This window comes from Labrus mixtus, chromosome 18 (assembly GCF_963584025.1).
Source record: "Labrus mixtus chromosome 18, fLabMix1.1, whole genome shotgun sequence".
NCBI classification, from domain to species: domain Eukaryota; kingdom Metazoa; phylum Chordata; class Actinopteri; order Labriformes; family Labridae; genus Labrus; species Labrus mixtus.
Window position 1 is genome coordinate 18,596,971 of NC_083629.1, and position 16,785 is coordinate 18,613,755.

Genomic DNA, 16,785 nt, shown 5'->3' on the forward strand with positions numbered 1-16,785 from the left:
TGAAAATTGTGATGTTGGCTATTGTTGATATCATCATCTGACTACAATTACTTACCACTATGACTTAATTCCTTCTCTTACCAGTAATTCTCTTTCTGTTTTTTTTTTTCTTTTTCTTTGTACAATCCTCAGGTGGAGCAGCTAACAAAGGATTGGTCGGAGAGCTGGACAGACAAGAAGGAGCTGCTGGAACAATGCAGCGTGGACATCAACAGAGACCGAGCTGGATTCCTCATCAACTCCCTCCAACCGCACCTGGTTACTCTGGACAGAGATGTCCTCAGCACCGGGGTGGTCCTCTATCACCTCAGGGTAAGATGCACAAACACAAATGTTGTTGTAGTTTGGTGTTTCTTAACTGTCCCATCTTGATGAGTTTATTTCTTCATTGATATCTCTTAGTATTTGTTTGTTTATATACATATGTCTTAGTTAGGAATATGAAATACTAGTGTGAGTGGAGAAGTTATGGAATTATGCATGAACTTCAACTCTGTCTCTTTCTGGGTACTTTTCTTTCCATCCCAAGAGACACATCATTCAATTGCACACAATCTGTTACTCTATAAATACACATTTGCATGAACATGTTTGATAGTCCATCAAACTGATATTGTTTGCATTTTCTTCTCTTCTGCCCCCCCCCCCTCCACTCTCAAGTTTCTGATTTGTCAGCTGTCTTGACTAAAACTTTGAAAATCCCTATTTTCCCCCCCATTAGACTCCCTTCCTTCCCCCTTCTGCTGTTTGTCTTTGTTCTGCTACAAAAACTCTTGAGAAAAGGTGCGTTTCTTCCTTCTTCTCTCCTCATTCTTACCCTCCAACTGTCCTGTCGATCTCCCATCTCTCCCCGTGTGTACGTTTTCCGCAATGCATAAAGCTCGGTTGTATAAGAGGCTCTTAGTTCTCAAGCTAGGACTCAGGGGAGCTTAAGCTGTCCTGATTCTGACAATGACAAGCATACCCTTAGGCCTGACAATTACACTGTTTCCTGCATGTGAAGAGCTCAGGCCACCTGGGAACGCATGTGGTCTTGACACCATATACGAAAGCCTTTAATCCCATTAGATAAAACTTCAAAGTAAACAAATGATATATTTTCTGTCAGCTAAGTGGAGATTAGAAGAGAAGGGACAATAGTTCTCTGAGGATCATAGCGTAAAGTCATTGTATCCACTATTGCTTGCCTTTTAAGCACCAGCAGCTAACATCTTGTATGCAAGATATTTGTTTTGATGTTTGTGTTGGTGCAGATTTTAATAAAGCTGTCAATTTTGTTTTTCTACAGGAGGGAGTTACCCACATTGGACCTCAGGAACCGTCTGCAGAGCCACAAATAGGTATTATTAATTTCTTTGACAGCCTTGAAGTTTCCCTTTCCAACCGCAAATATTCCTTTTCTAAATGTTTCATATGTATTTTCTGTTAACTGCTGTACATTATGCATCTCAGAATACAGTATGTAGAGAAGACATAGAGCAAACTGGGAGCATCTTACAAAACATCACTTTTAGCATCAAAACATGGAGTATGACAAGACAAGAACTTATTCAACTATACTGTATTCTTTAATATTGGTATAAAAAATTGTATATTCCCCAAATGCTACTTAATTTCCCAATATATGCCTTATTGATTGCTCAAAGTTTGTTGTATGTATATATATATGTAGCACAGTATCAGCACAGCTTGCCAATTCAGTGTGAGTGATTGTGTTTCTGCATCCTGTTTGCAGTCTTGCAGGGCAATGCCAGCTGTGAGATTGAAAACCACGGAGGTGTTGTAACGCTGAGACCCCTGCCGGGCTGTGTCTGCCTGCTCAACGACAGAGAGGTCACTGAGCCCTGCAGACTGGCTCAAGGTAGGCTCCTATCCTCGAGAACAGAAATAAACCGTTTGTTGGTATTACCATTACCACTGCATTTTTTTTACTTTTATGCATAGAGGTTGGATATTTTGTGTTCACCATGGGCAAGAAACACAAAGTTAGGTTTTTTTAAATTCTGATTACGACTCACATGTAATTTTCTACTTGACTGGTAACTAGAACTTATATTTGTTGTATATCCTGAGATACTTTTTTACTGAAGCCCTAAGAGGACATTCGTCTATACGATTTATTTTATGCTGTTATCCTGTGATAACAAGTACATCTCCAGTGTTTTCTCAAGATTTATTTTGTCATCTCGGGATAACAACGCTTGTCTTGAATTTATCATTATCTCGTTGTCTCGATTAATCAACTTGTTTTCATGGAAAACTGTGTTGATATCATCTCATCATATATAAAAACATACAAATAGATCTTGAGGAAACAACTGGAATTTTATTCATTGTAATGATGGGTAAACAGTAAAAAAAAAAAGTATGGAATGTATCTTAGGTATGACAAATGTGAGAGTTGAGAAAGACAGTTAGGATAGATATCAGACACAGTTATTTAATGCTACCATAGCTATAACTGTGTCATAACAACTGAACACAACTCATAATAAAAGTCTAGTTGAGTTTAGTTTATTATTAAGGTCCCCATTAGCTTCTGTGTTCAACAGTAGCTACTCTTCTTGGGGTCTTCATATCTTCACTGACAAGATTTTATCAAAGTACTATTGACCATGCAAACTACTATATATAGAGAGACCTTACCAATGAGCATGGAATCACTTAATGCCTATAGCAGAAAAAATGCCACACTTAAATAGTATCATACGCATACCTTTGTGATGCTGCTAGAATGACACATACATCTAATGATGCATAAAATCAGACCTGAGCAGCACTTGACACGGAGCATTAAGGCCTGTCATGCTACTGCTGCACTATACTGGATATCACATGTAGGTTAATGTGCAATTACACACACTTGCTCAAAGATACACAGATATGACTTGATAACATATATGGGTTAATGTACAATTTAATATGCATGTATGCATGCTTGAAGTGCACAGATTTTCAACGGCAAAAACATAGATACATAACTCTTTTACCCCGCAGCCTTAATCAACACGATGCTTCAGTATGAGTGCAGCTTGTGATGAAAGACATGTCTCTGTCTCCAGGGATGGTGATCACCTTGGGAGGAGTGCATAAGTTTCGTTTCAACCACCCAGCAGAGGCAGCCGTGCTCAGGGAGCGCAGGCGGGTGGGTGCTGCACTCTGAAAATGGAAATGTGATTGATGTTGCAGGTTATGACGTCAGTCATATTGATAATAAACTGTGGTTGGTAAACTAATGCAAGTAATACACAGGTTATTTCTAATCATGATTTTCTACAGTGTATGTGTTAAAAGAATAATGATAGACTGATGCGTCTATTTATGGTGGATATTAGTTGATCTTCTTGTGTTGTTCTCAGGCAAGTGAAAGCGACATGACCTGTACCTACATTGACCTATGTCCCCTGAGTCCTGACCACAGGTAAATGATAATAACTTTTTTAATGATGCTCCCAGAAATGATATTCAGACCCACAAAATGCAACACTCTCACACCATATTTGCATAATGCAGAGAGACCTTATTCTTCCAACTCACAGCATACATAATTGATAAGCGGTACATATGTTTTACCAGTGTTCATGCTGTGGAAATAGGGCAATGCTTCATGCATGTTTTAATTCAGCTGGTAGAGGTGACATGTGTTCAGTTTGCCTCCACCCCTGTGAACTATCCCTGTTAGCTGTTCTAGCTCAGCCGTTGCCTGGTTACTGTTCAGGCTCTGAACTGGAAACCAACAACAGAAAGTGTTATTTCAAAAACACCAAGAGTAAACTTCTATATACTGTGAATGAAATAGAACCCAATTGAGCTTAAAGAAAATTATTTTCTTTGCTTTTTCTTTGCTTTTTGCCCTGATAGATCACTCTAAGTACATGTTTTTCCTGCATCCATTTTATAGTGTTGAAGAAGTAAAACTCCAAGGGCAGCTGGGTGACTGTCTCTCCCCCAGTGAGGAGTCTACTGCGAGGCAGCGTGTGGAGGCACAGCAACGCTACGTGGAGAGTTTGCGACAGGAGATTCATGCTGAACAGAGACGGGCTGAGAGAGAGCTGGAGCGCGAGCAGGACCATCTTCAACAGCAGCACAGTGAGAGTAAGTACAGTATTCCTTCTGCAACACTGAGAAAAAATACAACTGCTCATGCACATACATGTCAGCTTTTAAATTCCAATTCCCAATGTTAGAGTTTTAGAGCAAGATGGATTAAAAACAATGTACAGTATCAAAAAATGATGTGCAGGGCTACACTATCAACCCTTATTATTTCCTGTAAATCTTTCCTAAACAGTCCAGCAGTGGATTCTGCAGGAGAAGCACCACCTAACAACTGTTGAGCAAAGAATCACTCAAGAGTTGGGAGTCCAAACTGACCTTGTCCCTGCACCCCTCCTGGAGCGACTTACAGGTCAGGCACCTGAGGATCAGGAAAGTCAGATAGTCGATCGGCCACCGCTAGTTTCAAGGGCCTGGAAGAGGGCTGTGCAGGAGGAGCTACTGAAGCATCACGCCCTTTGCCGCGCTGAGAGCCGCATCCGTCGGAAAAGGTTGCACTATCAGCTGGAGAGAATCGCCCGCAAGCGGCATTTATTGGAAGCTAAGAGGGAATTACAACGGCTGGAAAGGGAGTTTCCTCCAGGACCGGACAGTCCAGAGTCTCCTGAGTCCCCAACGAAAGTCAGAGGAAGACACTCTCGTAGACACTCATTCTCTGCAGATCTTTTGTCCAGACTCTACCCACAGCCCACTCCTGTCTTCAGGTAAAGCTTTTAGAGTTTAATTAATGATGTAAATGTCTAACTTTTATTAAACTGTTTTGTGGTTTGTTGAACCTTCAACTTATAGATCTTTCCCAAATTTGAATCCTAAATGTGTTTTTTCTTTTCTCCACAGACACTTCCTCAAGAGAAATAGATCCACAGAGCCGACATCAAATTCCTTCCCAGTTTCTGATTCCATTGGCAGCAGGAAGTGGGTTTCAGATGAATGTCTTCCTCGAGAAAGAACCCAAAGTTGCTCTGCTGTGATCTTTTCAGGACAGAGCCAAGCCTGCAGAAGTAGAGTAAGCTCTTGCGAGAGCATTAGACAAGCTATCCAAGATGAACCTAGACCTCAACCCTGCCGGGAACGACCAGAAAGAAAACCTCTGCTGCCAAACCGAGACTTGTCTTTTAAGAGCAGATCAGATCAGAACTCAATGTTCAGACTGAAGTCACCATTTGGAACTTCTTTGCAGCCAGTCAGCAAAGAAAATATGCAAGTGCCCAAAACTACTGAATCAAGTTTTCAGACTTCCTCTTGCCCAAATGAAAAAACACAACTGTACACTGCCAGCACTGGACTAGAAACGGTCAGGAAGACTATCTCTTCTTCTGTTGGGCCCAAGTTAAAAACAGCTCTTACTAACGTTTTCAAGAAGCCACCACCAGGTGTGACTGGAAAACGAGACACCAAACCTTTTGAGAAAATATCAAGCAAATTTAGCTGGAGACAAAGAAAAGAACAAACCCTTAAAGAAAGCAACATGAGCAGACGCAAATGTACGGTTAAAACAGCCGTCTCATGTGAGGATTTAGACCAAAGGATTCTGTTTGAGGACATTAGAGCGAGGCGATGGCATAGTACTGAGGCTCTGATGAACAAGACCAGCAGGTGGGTGGAGAACAGGCAGGGATTGATTGGATGGGAGGAAGAGCAAGAAGACAGGGATGAGGGACCATCAGACTGCGATAGCCTTTTCTCTCTTGATTCCCTGTCTTCTGCTTACGCGACAGCATTGGCAGAGCAGCTGCGAGCAGAGGAAGCAGCTCAGAGTGACACAGAGAGTGTAGACAGTCAGATGTCTAAGGATTCATTGGCATTGGGAAGCAGTGGGAAAAACACAACAGTGGAGAGATTTAGCCAAACATTGGTGCCAACCTACTCATTGGTGACTGATTACTCCCATTCATCCACACTGCACAATAGAACAGGGGATAACAGTTTAGATGGAAACAGCTGTCATAAACCTCAGGTAATCCCAGTAGAAGTGTGCTGGAGCCAACAAGACTCTCCAAGATCAACTCACGGTGGTGCAACAAAGAAGACTGCTCCCCACAACCAATTAGTAGCAGATTCCAGGTGCAGAGACACTGTGCACAAATTGATAGAGGACTTTGGGAATGTACAGAATATTTCAACCAGCAGCCCAGGCTCCATGAGCAGCTGCAGCATGAGGGAGCCAGAAAACATGCTGGCTCTTACTGATGCTTGGTCCTCCACAGATGCAGCTGACAGTCCAGGGATTCACATAGATTCTCTGCCTTTCCAAAGAAAAAATGTGCTCAGAGGCATGGAAAGTAGCAGTTGTAGTAGTCCAAGTCCAACCAGTACAAACGTATCAGATTCTCAGAGTGAATCTAGAAGCTGTAGCTCAATGTCTTCCAGCCCCAATGGTGTAAATATGACAGTTCAGGAACACAGTGCTGAAAGCTCAAGGGGAACATCAGCAACATTAGATTTTCAAGACTCTAAAATTGAAACAACTACAGATGATACTCTGAATGAGTTGGGATGTTGTGTGAAACAATCAGAACAAAGAGAAAATGATCAGAAAACCGTCATAGATACTTCTTACTACAGTAGCAATAAAGGTCCAGCATCCTTAACAACGTTGAATCAGACCATGAGTTTGTTACCTACTGATGACCTCCACACTGAACAAGCGTCACAAGGCAAACTGCTTCCGGTGTTAACAGATGAACCTGAAATGGAAGCAGCTGACTTTACGATGTCGTCTGCTGCTGAAGCGTGTGCGTCCGATTGTCAATTGGTCACACATTTTCCTAGAAGTCCTACCAACCAAGGTCCAGTTTTGGGCAAGAATTCTGACCCTCCAAGTGCCTTCAAACCATCCCCTGAAGATAAAGTACTATGCAATTTAGATTACCCAATAGAAAAATTAAAAAAATCTCAGAAATATGACTTTGGGAATACCAATTTTCCTACAAGGGACCAAACGTTGGATGAAACCAAAGGCACTGAGCCGTACATTGCTCTACAGCAGGAGCTTGTTAAATCGGCTTGTAAAAATTCCAGGAAGAGGAACAAAGACCGACAGGATTCTTTCATGGGCAGCCTGAAAATACCAAAATGGACCAAATGCAAAGAGTCGGTAACTTTATGCCGTACACCAGTTGGCAGCCAAGAAGGTATTTGGCCTGATGACAATAATAACACCAGTGACTCAAAAGGGGAGCAATCTTCTGTAGAAGCTGACAGCCGTGAATTTGATTTTATTTGTGTTGATGGCACAAAAAGACAGGGAAGCATAGTTTCAGTGGAATCGCCAGTTTATGGTCCCATGAGCGGGATACTTGAGCCCAGTTGTCAGATCTTTGAGGACTTTGAATGTGTTAACAATTGTTCTCAGAATGGTACCTCTGTGGGGGAGAGACTGTTGGTTGAAATGATTGGTGTAACAAAAAAGGAAATAGCTGCCGAAACCAAAGGAGGAGAATGCCAAATTGATTACCCTAGAAAACATCAAGAAGGTAGAAAACACACATGCAAGTCTGATGCAATTTGTAGCGCCATTGATCTGAGAATCTCAGAAGTGGTGAAAGAGCACATGAGAGTGTCAATGGTTGGCCCCGCTGTTGAGAGGAAGAGCATGAGTAAAAGCCTGAATGCCTTATCCTCTACATTTCCTGTTAGCTGTCATAGTGATGAAAATAAATGGATAGAAAAAGAAGTAATAAATCATACGAGTCATCAGGTGAAAGAAGAAGAAGAAATCCTTGGTAAACCAATTTCACCTGAAAGAATGGCAAGTGAAAACATGGTGGACAAAAATGGGCACCTTCAATCAGATCAACGAGCTGAATTGACAACTGTCCATGATAATAGCTCGCTGAGAATAACTGAAGTTATACAGAAGATTGACCATGGTTGTGACTTTTCTGACGCAACATCAAAGAAGCCAACTAATGATCATTCAATCCTTGAGTTCCAAAACTCCTCTGCTAAAAAAATCATCCAGTCAAACCTGACGGTATGCAGCCATAGAAAATCTGAGCACCCCAGCAGCCCCAGTTTGGAATCTATTGGTTTGTTCTCGATGAGTGACTCCTCTTCAGCAAGAAAATGTGTTGTTTCCCAAGAAAACATTGACGAGAAACATGCTTTGCTTCAAGAAATGAATGATTCAGGTGAACAGAAAGTAAGATGTTCTTCTTGTTTCATCGTCAGTGATCCATGTTCTAATGAAGTGGGAACCCATAGTGGTTTGGATTGCTCTACTGTTAATCGGGATTTCCAACAACTTCAACAAATGCCCAATGAAACACATTCCGCAAATGGTTATTCAAATGACAACAGTGGCTATATTCCTGTTGAGGATATCAGTGTGGAAGTCATGCCTAGTGTTGAAGATAAAGATGGTTTCTCATGCAAACAAAACCAACCAAGTACCATTCAACATCTTAAGAATTGTCCTGAAACATCTGAAGACATAAAATTATTACCTAAAGGGACACATACCACCAACCAGAACACACATACTGATGAAATGTCCTCAATAAAGGGCTTTGCTGTTACCACTGGTGGAAATGGTGAAACAGACAACACAACAGGTGGTATAGGTTGTATTGCAACAGAGGAGCTGCTCAGCTGCATACAGACTTGTTCAAATAACTCAACTCAGACTTGGGTTGTCAATGAGAATTACAACAACTCCCAGCATTTATCAAATTCTCAATGGAAGTTTGATAATGATATTCAAGTTGAGGGCCAACATAATTGTAAAGTGAAAAATGAAAACGAGACATTCACCCACACATCTGAAGCACTGGTTCCAAAGACATTGTCACAATCAAATTATGAAGAACGTAATACAGACTCTATGCAGCTAAAACATAAAATACCCCATGAAAATATCATCAGAAATACAAGTTGCTGTAGACAGGTTCAGTTAAACACATCTGGTGATAAACTTGCTCACTCCACTCTCATGTCTAAAAAAGCAAGGTCAAAGAGGTTCAAAAGGTATAAGAGCCAAACATATCCCAGCTCTTCGTCTGAATCTGTCATTAAATCCTCAGATGAGGAGAGTGAACATGAAAAAGACACCGGAATGTGTTACGCTCGTCTCTCATCTAAATGGGTGAAACTTGGACATCAAAGCAATGAGAAACAGGAATCCAGACACGCCAAGAGCATTATTGAAGATATTCCTTCTAAAGCGTTGGCAAGCAAATCTCAAACAAAGACATATTCTGGTGTAACTCCAGATAAAAGCGAAGAGTACACTCCAAAACGACACTCGTTACCCAATCAAGCAATGTCACAAAAGACAATTTCTGAAACAGTCATCCCATATGCAAAGAAAGGTGAAGCAGAACATACGCTCAAGGCTCAGGACTCTCCTATGCATTTTGCCTCCAGTGACATCAACCCGTTTGTTCACCAATGGCAGGGAAGTGACTCAAACCAACACGGCTATAAAAACCCATCATTTGGAAGTGCTGCTGACCTCTCCTGTAAATCTCCGCTTCTGAACAGCACAGAGAAACGAATCACAAGATGCTGCAGTGTTGACAATGGTTTGAATGGGCAGAACTCGCCTTTCAATTCTCACCTGAGCACTTACGCCACCAACAAGGGGCTCTCAAGCACACTTAGCAGTATAGAGGATTATAAGGAAGAAAAGAGCAAAACATCTCAGCCCAGTCAGCAAGAATCTGTTGAAACAAATCTGACAGTGACTGAAAGTTCCTCAAATTATGAAGCTCCTGGTGGGATTGGCAACAATTCCAGTCAGGTGGATGAACTTGTGTTTGTTTACTCCAAACAAGAGTGTCAGGCTGGCAAAACGCAGGCCCAAAGAAGGAGGATGTGTGAACATGGAACTCAAACTGACCATGGCCTTCAGACTGATAATGCTGGCAACAATGATTGTGCTCTGAAAAGGAAAGAGCGCCACAAAAGGAGCAAAACAGATGTACCAACAACACAGAAAGTCAAAGTGGACATTAAAGAATCCCAAACATGGGCAAGTATGGAAAGCATGTCTGCTCAACTTTCAAAGCTGATCCACAGCACTTCAGACCTGCTTGGGGACGTCCAGGGAATGAGGACAGGAGAGACCCTCAATTCCACTCCGAAGAGGAGTTTTAACTTGTCAAATATCAACTTGTCTTATAGCGAGTCTATTGGCTGCACTACGAGAGACTGCTCAACTCAAACATCCATAGATGTTGGAATCCAGACAGATAGATTTTCTTCACCAGAAAAGAAGGAGGTCACCGTTCACCAAACACCCAATGAGCAGTTCAAATCTCATGAAGTCAATGTGATAGTCAAAGTTATTGGCTCTGAGGTTGTCAGTGTGTCTCAATGTCCGGTAAAGAGTAAGGATACAGATGAGAAGATGCAGAATATGCCGAGCTTGAGGTGTACAAATTCTTCTGCAGCACAAAGGTCTTCTTCCCAATCAGAGAATGGCCCATCATCTTCTTTGAGGCCTGCTGGTGAATGTCAAAGACATGTAAAATCTGCTTCTTCCAGAGTCTCAAAGCACAGTCCACCTGAGGCCCTGTTCAAGAAAAGTGAAACAACATCTGAAATCATCCGTAGATCATCAAAAAACCCAGAATATCCCGGCAATTGTCTGAGAAGTGAACTAAAGAAAGCTACATACACAGACCGTGCATCGTCTCCAATACTGACCGTGGCAGCAAGATTACGCATGAAGCAGAAAGGAAATCAATCAACACGGAGTCCTTCACAAAGTTCTAATAAAGGTAGTTATCCTGAAGAAGACAGCCTCACTTTGCCCTCAAGCAAACTGTCAGGATGCACATCTGTATCAGAGGCTGATCAAATGTCCACACAGGATTGTGATGTGTCCTCTTGTAAATCAGAATCCATATCACTTGAGAAAGTGAGTGAAATGACTTGCTCAAGCCCCAAAGACTCGGATAAGGGCTGCGTAAGCCTAACTTCTTCTCTGGATGTCTATACAGGCACCAACAGGAGACATGTTTCCTATAAAGGTGACGGATCCAGAAGGCTCATGGAGGGTAGCACTTCAACAGAAGGTTTAACTATGCAGGATCAACTCTCTCCCATATTAAGACCAACTGATTGGCTCAAAGCTAGACGAACGGAAACAACGAGCTTCACAAGTGCTGCAGTTGAGTCAGTAGATTTTTGCGTTGATTCCTACAATCCATCTCCAGTTAGAAACCGGACTGTTCAACTTCAAGAAGACGACGTGGTGTCCCTGGCACCCAGCGAGTGCAATACAGACGTTCTCGTGAACACTGAACCAATCAACAGCCTGTCCCCATGTCAGGACCAACAGATCGCCCCTGAGGACCTACCCATACACAACAAGTTCAACAACTGGTCAGGCATCAGTCACCAACAATCCAAACCCTCCAAGAAACAGGCTCCATTGCTCACCAAAGACAACGTCAACGGCAGGAAGTGTGCCGAGTGGTGCGAGACGGAGAGTTACGTCTCGCATGTAGAATCCGTGGTGCAGAGCGACAGGCGGGTGAGAGAGATAGAGAGGCTGCGACAGGAGAGAGAGCAAGTGATGGCGACAGTCAACCTCCGCATGAACCCAACACCGCTGACTGTGGAGCTCACGGAGGCCAAGCTACATTACAGCCTGGGAGAGACGGATACACTGTTGAAGATGCTGTCCCCCAGGTCCACAGAAGAATTGGAACCAACAACCTCGGCCCCAACCAAACAGCAGCTGTATGATAGGTGAGATATAGATGATGTAAATTCTATTGATTTTGACATATCATAATAAATAAACAACAGAAGACTAATGTTAAAACATAGAAGAGGTCAGACATCAACAGTAAAATGATTTTAACAGCTGACAACATCCTGTTTATTTGAAATTGATAAGGTACACATGTTTAATTTCAGTCCTAAAACTAAAAAAAATACTTGAACTTGACTAACTACATGTATTACACATTTCATTTTCTGACCAAATTCCCTAAATATTATCTCTTCAAACTTTCCTCTCAGACATCGCAGGAGTATTGAGGGTTTGAGACAGAAGAGGGAGGACCGTCTCCAGACATACCGGAGAGCTCGTAGTCTGAGTCCAAGCAAACATCTTCACTCCTCTCTGCAGGAGGCCTTTTCCTCCTCCAAGGTGTCTGCCGCCATGCCCAGTCAGCATAAAGAGTACCTTCCACAACTGCGCCAAGAGGGGGCAGACAGCACCAGGTGAGACTCTGGTTCTCTTCAAAAAGTACACCACGGTTATCTCAGTAAAATAATTCCAATGTGGGAAGAAAATCACATTTGTTATTGGTTTAAATTAAATACACTGAATTATCTACATGGCAGAACGCGAGACCCATCCCGGGGAGAGGGCCAGTGCCCATCTGACATCGAGCAGCTGCTGCGGGACTACGGGCGAGCCCGGGAAGAGGCCATGACAGAGATTGCGAAGGCTCGAGAACGACTGCGAGAGAGGACTGAGCAGGAGAAGAAGAGGCTTCAGCAGCAGGCCCTGTCACAGGAAGTCAAGGTCAGTCTTTTTTGTCCAGCGTTAAGTTGTATAAGTATATATTTTTTTCAGACCTGTGTCAGAGGGAACAAATGGCAATCCTCCATTTTAACACAGAAGCAGTTAATTCTCATAGAAATTTTAACCAGCAAACATTAGGACATTTCTCAATAAAAGACCCGAACATTCAGTAGATTGTAGAAAATGTCGACTATGATTTCATTCTTCAATTCTGATGTGCTATAATTGTTTTGGCTACATAAATGGATTTGGTAAATCATCAGTCAATGCCTGTTTTTCCCTTTTCATCTCATAAGATTCCGGCTCATTTGCAAATCAATTTTCTTTTAACAAATACATTTGGATGATACAAAACATTAGCAGTTTTAGAGTTTTGTAAATGACAATACAGTATTTCAAATGACTTGACTAGAATCTCTCATCTCCTACCGTCTTCACAGGATGACCCAAGGCATCGGACAAGAATCAGTAACAGCACTCTGTGCACTGGATCCAGCCTGAGCCTCTCCTCTGGACCAACATCAGGGTACAACAGCGGCAACACTGCCCACCTACAACAAGGCAACAGAACTCATCTAAATGGACAGGTTAGTACTTATTATTGTAGCATTCATTTTGATAGCCGACAGCTCATCTTTATGTTTGCATAACTTTTCTTTTGCGATGAGCCACACAGAGGATAATTGTGTTGTTGTTACTGGTTGTTCAGATCTCAGGGCTGCAGGATGAAGGGCTGAAGGTCAGGACACGTCCTCCTGTATGTGGTCCTCAAAGTGTGAAGGCACAGAGAGTCTGGCTGTCTGCCCACGGTAAGGACTCGACTGTTAGTCACCAAACTCAAACAGATGTGGGCAAAACACTCGCTTCAAAGTGTGCTCAGAAATCTTCAAATACAACAAACAACTGAAATTATATATTATTATTTAAAAACAAATATTTAGTTCTTATTGTTGCCCAGGTGGGTTTTCTCACATCTGTTACTGAACATTTTCTGTATTCACATTCACAGATGTTCGCCATGAGCCTTCTGTCACCGGGTTTGATCCGCTGATGTCCTCAACTCCATCAGTCACAACTCGTCCGCGTCAACGCACCGCCTCCTTTGGCTCCTCCTCCTCGATATCCACAACGTATCAGGATATCACATCCAGCCTCCTCGGTCGAGCTCTGGCTGAGGTATGATCAGTTTTACTGTACAGTAAAGGCATCGAGCCATTAAACAGCTTATGTTATTCACTTTACATTTGATGATTCTCCCTGTTTTTAATCCTTTAAGATCTTTTTAACAGGTTGAATTGTGAATTTCTTTCTCCTCAGGTGCGACTGGCCTCCTCTGGGGATTTGAGCAACCTGCTGATGGGCAAGGCTACAGCAGGCTGGAGGTAGGATTAGTTCAATTCCTTATTTATGAAGGCTTTTCCCGTTGTTTACTTTTTGATAAGATTGCTCAACTGCAAAGTGAAGACCTAACTTCAATCACTCCAATATACCAACTTTCTTCCATTTGCTAATGTATTATGTCTTTGTTTATTCAGATATCAGGGAGAAGAACGAGGCGTCCAGGCTTACTACAAGCCGTCCTCCTGCCCGTCTGTCCATGGTTTCTTGGGGGCCGGGGAGCTGAACAGACCCCTGGACAGTCTGTGGAACATAATCTGCCAGCTGTCCAAGAGCCACATGTACAATCAATCAGTCCGTTCAGTCTGGACTCGACCACTAGATGACAGCACTCAGCTGGGTGAGCTATCATGTCTGCCCAGTTAACATCCTCATATGGTTCCTATACATTTATATCAGATACATCATATTTATTGTATATTAAAATATATTGAACACGCGTTACTGTGGACCAATGCCAAAACAAGAGACTTCTGTCAACAAGAGTCTCTGTCTGTCTGTCATCCATTGTGCAGAACCATATCCCAGCCTCTCTTCCTCTGTCCACAATAATGAACATCAAAAAGCCTAAATGTGCTCTAAAATCAAAGTTTACTTACAACACTGTAGAAAAACTTTGATATGATAGAAAACTAATTAAGTTGAGCAAAAAGCGGTTTGCGTTTTGGATGTCTGGGGACGCCAGAATTGTGGGAAGTTAAGAAGCAGGTGGGATCAAGAGCTAAAAAAGCGCAGGTGCATTAATTGGATACTAAGAGTATGTTGATGATAGTTTTGTATGTGTTTTGACCTCATGAAGAGATCAGAAAACGTTATCCCTGGTTAATACTGAGTATCTGTAATGTGTGACAATATCACATTTAAAGGTGTAGTTGTTGCATGTTCTAAAACCCCGTTTGATCGTTATCATCAACCAACAGTGACTGAAAAATAAGGACAACATAAATATCTGTGGCAGTCAGTAGAACTGGCAGAATCATTTGCTGATATTTATTTGCAATGTGCGCTTCTTGTGGAGGAATGGTTCACCAAGCAGATAATATTTTTATTTTTGAAGGCTCTATGGAAAATATTTATATTTTTGTCTATGCTGCCAAGTTTTTCATATTTTTGCAAGGTGTTTCAGACCCTCAAAATGTGTTTGCATGTAGGGAAATGTCAGCATCATTAGCTATGAAGTCGACAGTCCCATACATCACTGCCCCGCTGGATTTGTTTATTGTATGACCAACTCCATTCTCACACCTGCAGTATGTTGCTGACTGCTATAACCTTTATTACGTCATTGGGACCCTCCAACTGCACCTGTTCTGCTCTTTTTGTACATAAACTGTAAGACAAACATAGGTAGAATGTTGCTCAGTTTAAAAAAAAAATGCTTTTCATCCCTTTTAGAAAGCAGTTCTGTTTATCTTTTGTTCCTTTTAAAAGAAAATATATATTTGCTTTAATTTTCATGATGTCATCAACCATGTTTCCCATGTGACAAATTCTCCCTGTGTGTGTGTTCAGTCTACATACTTACAGATCCGTCCACCTGCCACCTCAGCCAGCCGCGAGACTTCTGCTGCATCTGCACCGAGTCCAAAGAGGTAAGCACGGCTGTAAAATGAATCAGCTGAACCTCTTATTTCTTCTAGTCGTCCTTGTATCAGGCCCCCTGAGCCTCTTCATCACATTTGTACGCTATAGTTTGAAGGAGAAAAGTTCACTTTCCTTTCATGTAGTGTGGAAGGAACCTGGATTGGACAAAGCTATGTGTACTTTATACTCTTATTTATAAAGACCAGTCTATAATAAACACTGTAAAATAGCATTTTTAAAAAATGCTGTACCTCTACAACCATCTGTGTGGACTTCCACAGAAACATCACTGAATGTAAACAACACTGACCCAGAGGCAGTGGATTTGGAAACACTCAGTGCCAGCTGTTGGTTAACAGTGTGGATGTACAGTTGCCTCTCGGCTGCTGAAATCTCTGCACTGTCTGTTTTATTGATCTTTTTTTTTTTATCTTCTCTCCTTTTGTCTTTGCTCTCTGCCTCAGGGTGACCGCTACGTGCTGGCAATGCAGTCTGTGTTTGAGGAGTCTCTGCCTCGTCCTAGTGTGGATGCCGTCCGAGGCGAGATGATGCCCAGTTGTTGGGTCCTGCAGCCAATCAGACGTAATGGACAGGAAGTCACCAGGGTCTTCTACCTGCTACAGGTGAGACAGGGTTGCTCTTCAATAATCCAACGAGCTGACACTTGTGTTGTACTCACCAGCAGTGCCAACACATTTTAACTACCAATTGGTGGAGGTGGTTTTTGGTTAATTTACCCCTCTAAATGATTTGGATTTTTCAGGTTCCAAGAAAAACAGTCGCGTCAACCAACCACTTCTGTCTGACCTCCAAAGGTTGGATGTAGAGGTGCTGAGGACAAATTAAACCCAGTTGGTTTTACCTTGTAGTTATCAATCATGGACCCTCAAACTTTTGTTAGCAAATGAAATGCCGCGTTTCATAAAAAACTCTGATATGCATTGATGAAACTTTTTTCCCTTGTTTACAAACGTGATTGTGTAGTATTTTTAACATCTCACTTTTTCAAAAAGCTTTTATTTTGAAATCCTACAACAGAAAGTTAACCCCTCAATTCACATTCATAAAGTAGTTGATGAAATTTGATACATTTTGTCAGATAGGTTATGACAAGCTTACTTTTTAAAAACGTTCTCTAAGTGAACACCTTCAAGTTAATTTTTTTTTTTTTTTTGGGTGTGCTGTAAATATAAACGGGTTGGGCCGGGTCATCTCTGGATTTTGTGCCAGTTTTGGTTCTGAGCATTGAAGGTGCACGT

General features: G+C 42.0%; 1 protein-coding gene across 1 annotated transcript in view; it reads left to right on the forward strand.

Moving 5' to 3' along the window:
- stard9 (StAR-related lipid transfer (START) domain containing 9) overlaps positions 1–16,785 on the forward strand; it is a 43,606-nt gene that overhangs the window by 24,659 nt on the left and 2,162 nt on the right. The window contains exons 15-31 of the mRNA XM_061062353.1: positions 133–312; positions 1,289–1,340; positions 1,736–1,861; positions 3,063–3,145; positions 3,360–3,421; positions 3,902–4,095; positions 4,292–4,760; positions 4,894–11,757; positions 12,034–12,237; positions 12,361–12,544; positions 12,985–13,131; positions 13,254–13,353; positions 13,554–13,720; positions 13,862–13,926; positions 14,080–14,282; positions 15,455–15,534; positions 15,991–16,149. Of these exons, the coding sequence (XP_060918336.1) occupies positions 133–312; positions 1,289–1,340; positions 1,736–1,861; positions 3,063–3,145; positions 3,360–3,421; positions 3,902–4,095; positions 4,292–4,760; positions 4,894–11,757; positions 12,034–12,237; positions 12,361–12,544; positions 12,985–13,131; positions 13,254–13,353; positions 13,554–13,720; positions 13,862–13,926; positions 14,080–14,282; positions 15,455–15,534; positions 15,991–16,149 (9,339 nt within the window). The remainder of the gene's footprint in view (positions 1–132; positions 313–1,288; positions 1,341–1,735; positions 1,862–3,062; positions 3,146–3,359; positions 3,422–3,901; positions 4,096–4,291; positions 4,761–4,893; positions 11,758–12,033; positions 12,238–12,360; positions 12,545–12,984; positions 13,132–13,253; positions 13,354–13,553; positions 13,721–13,861; positions 13,927–14,079; positions 14,283–15,454; positions 15,535–15,990; positions 16,150–16,785) is intronic.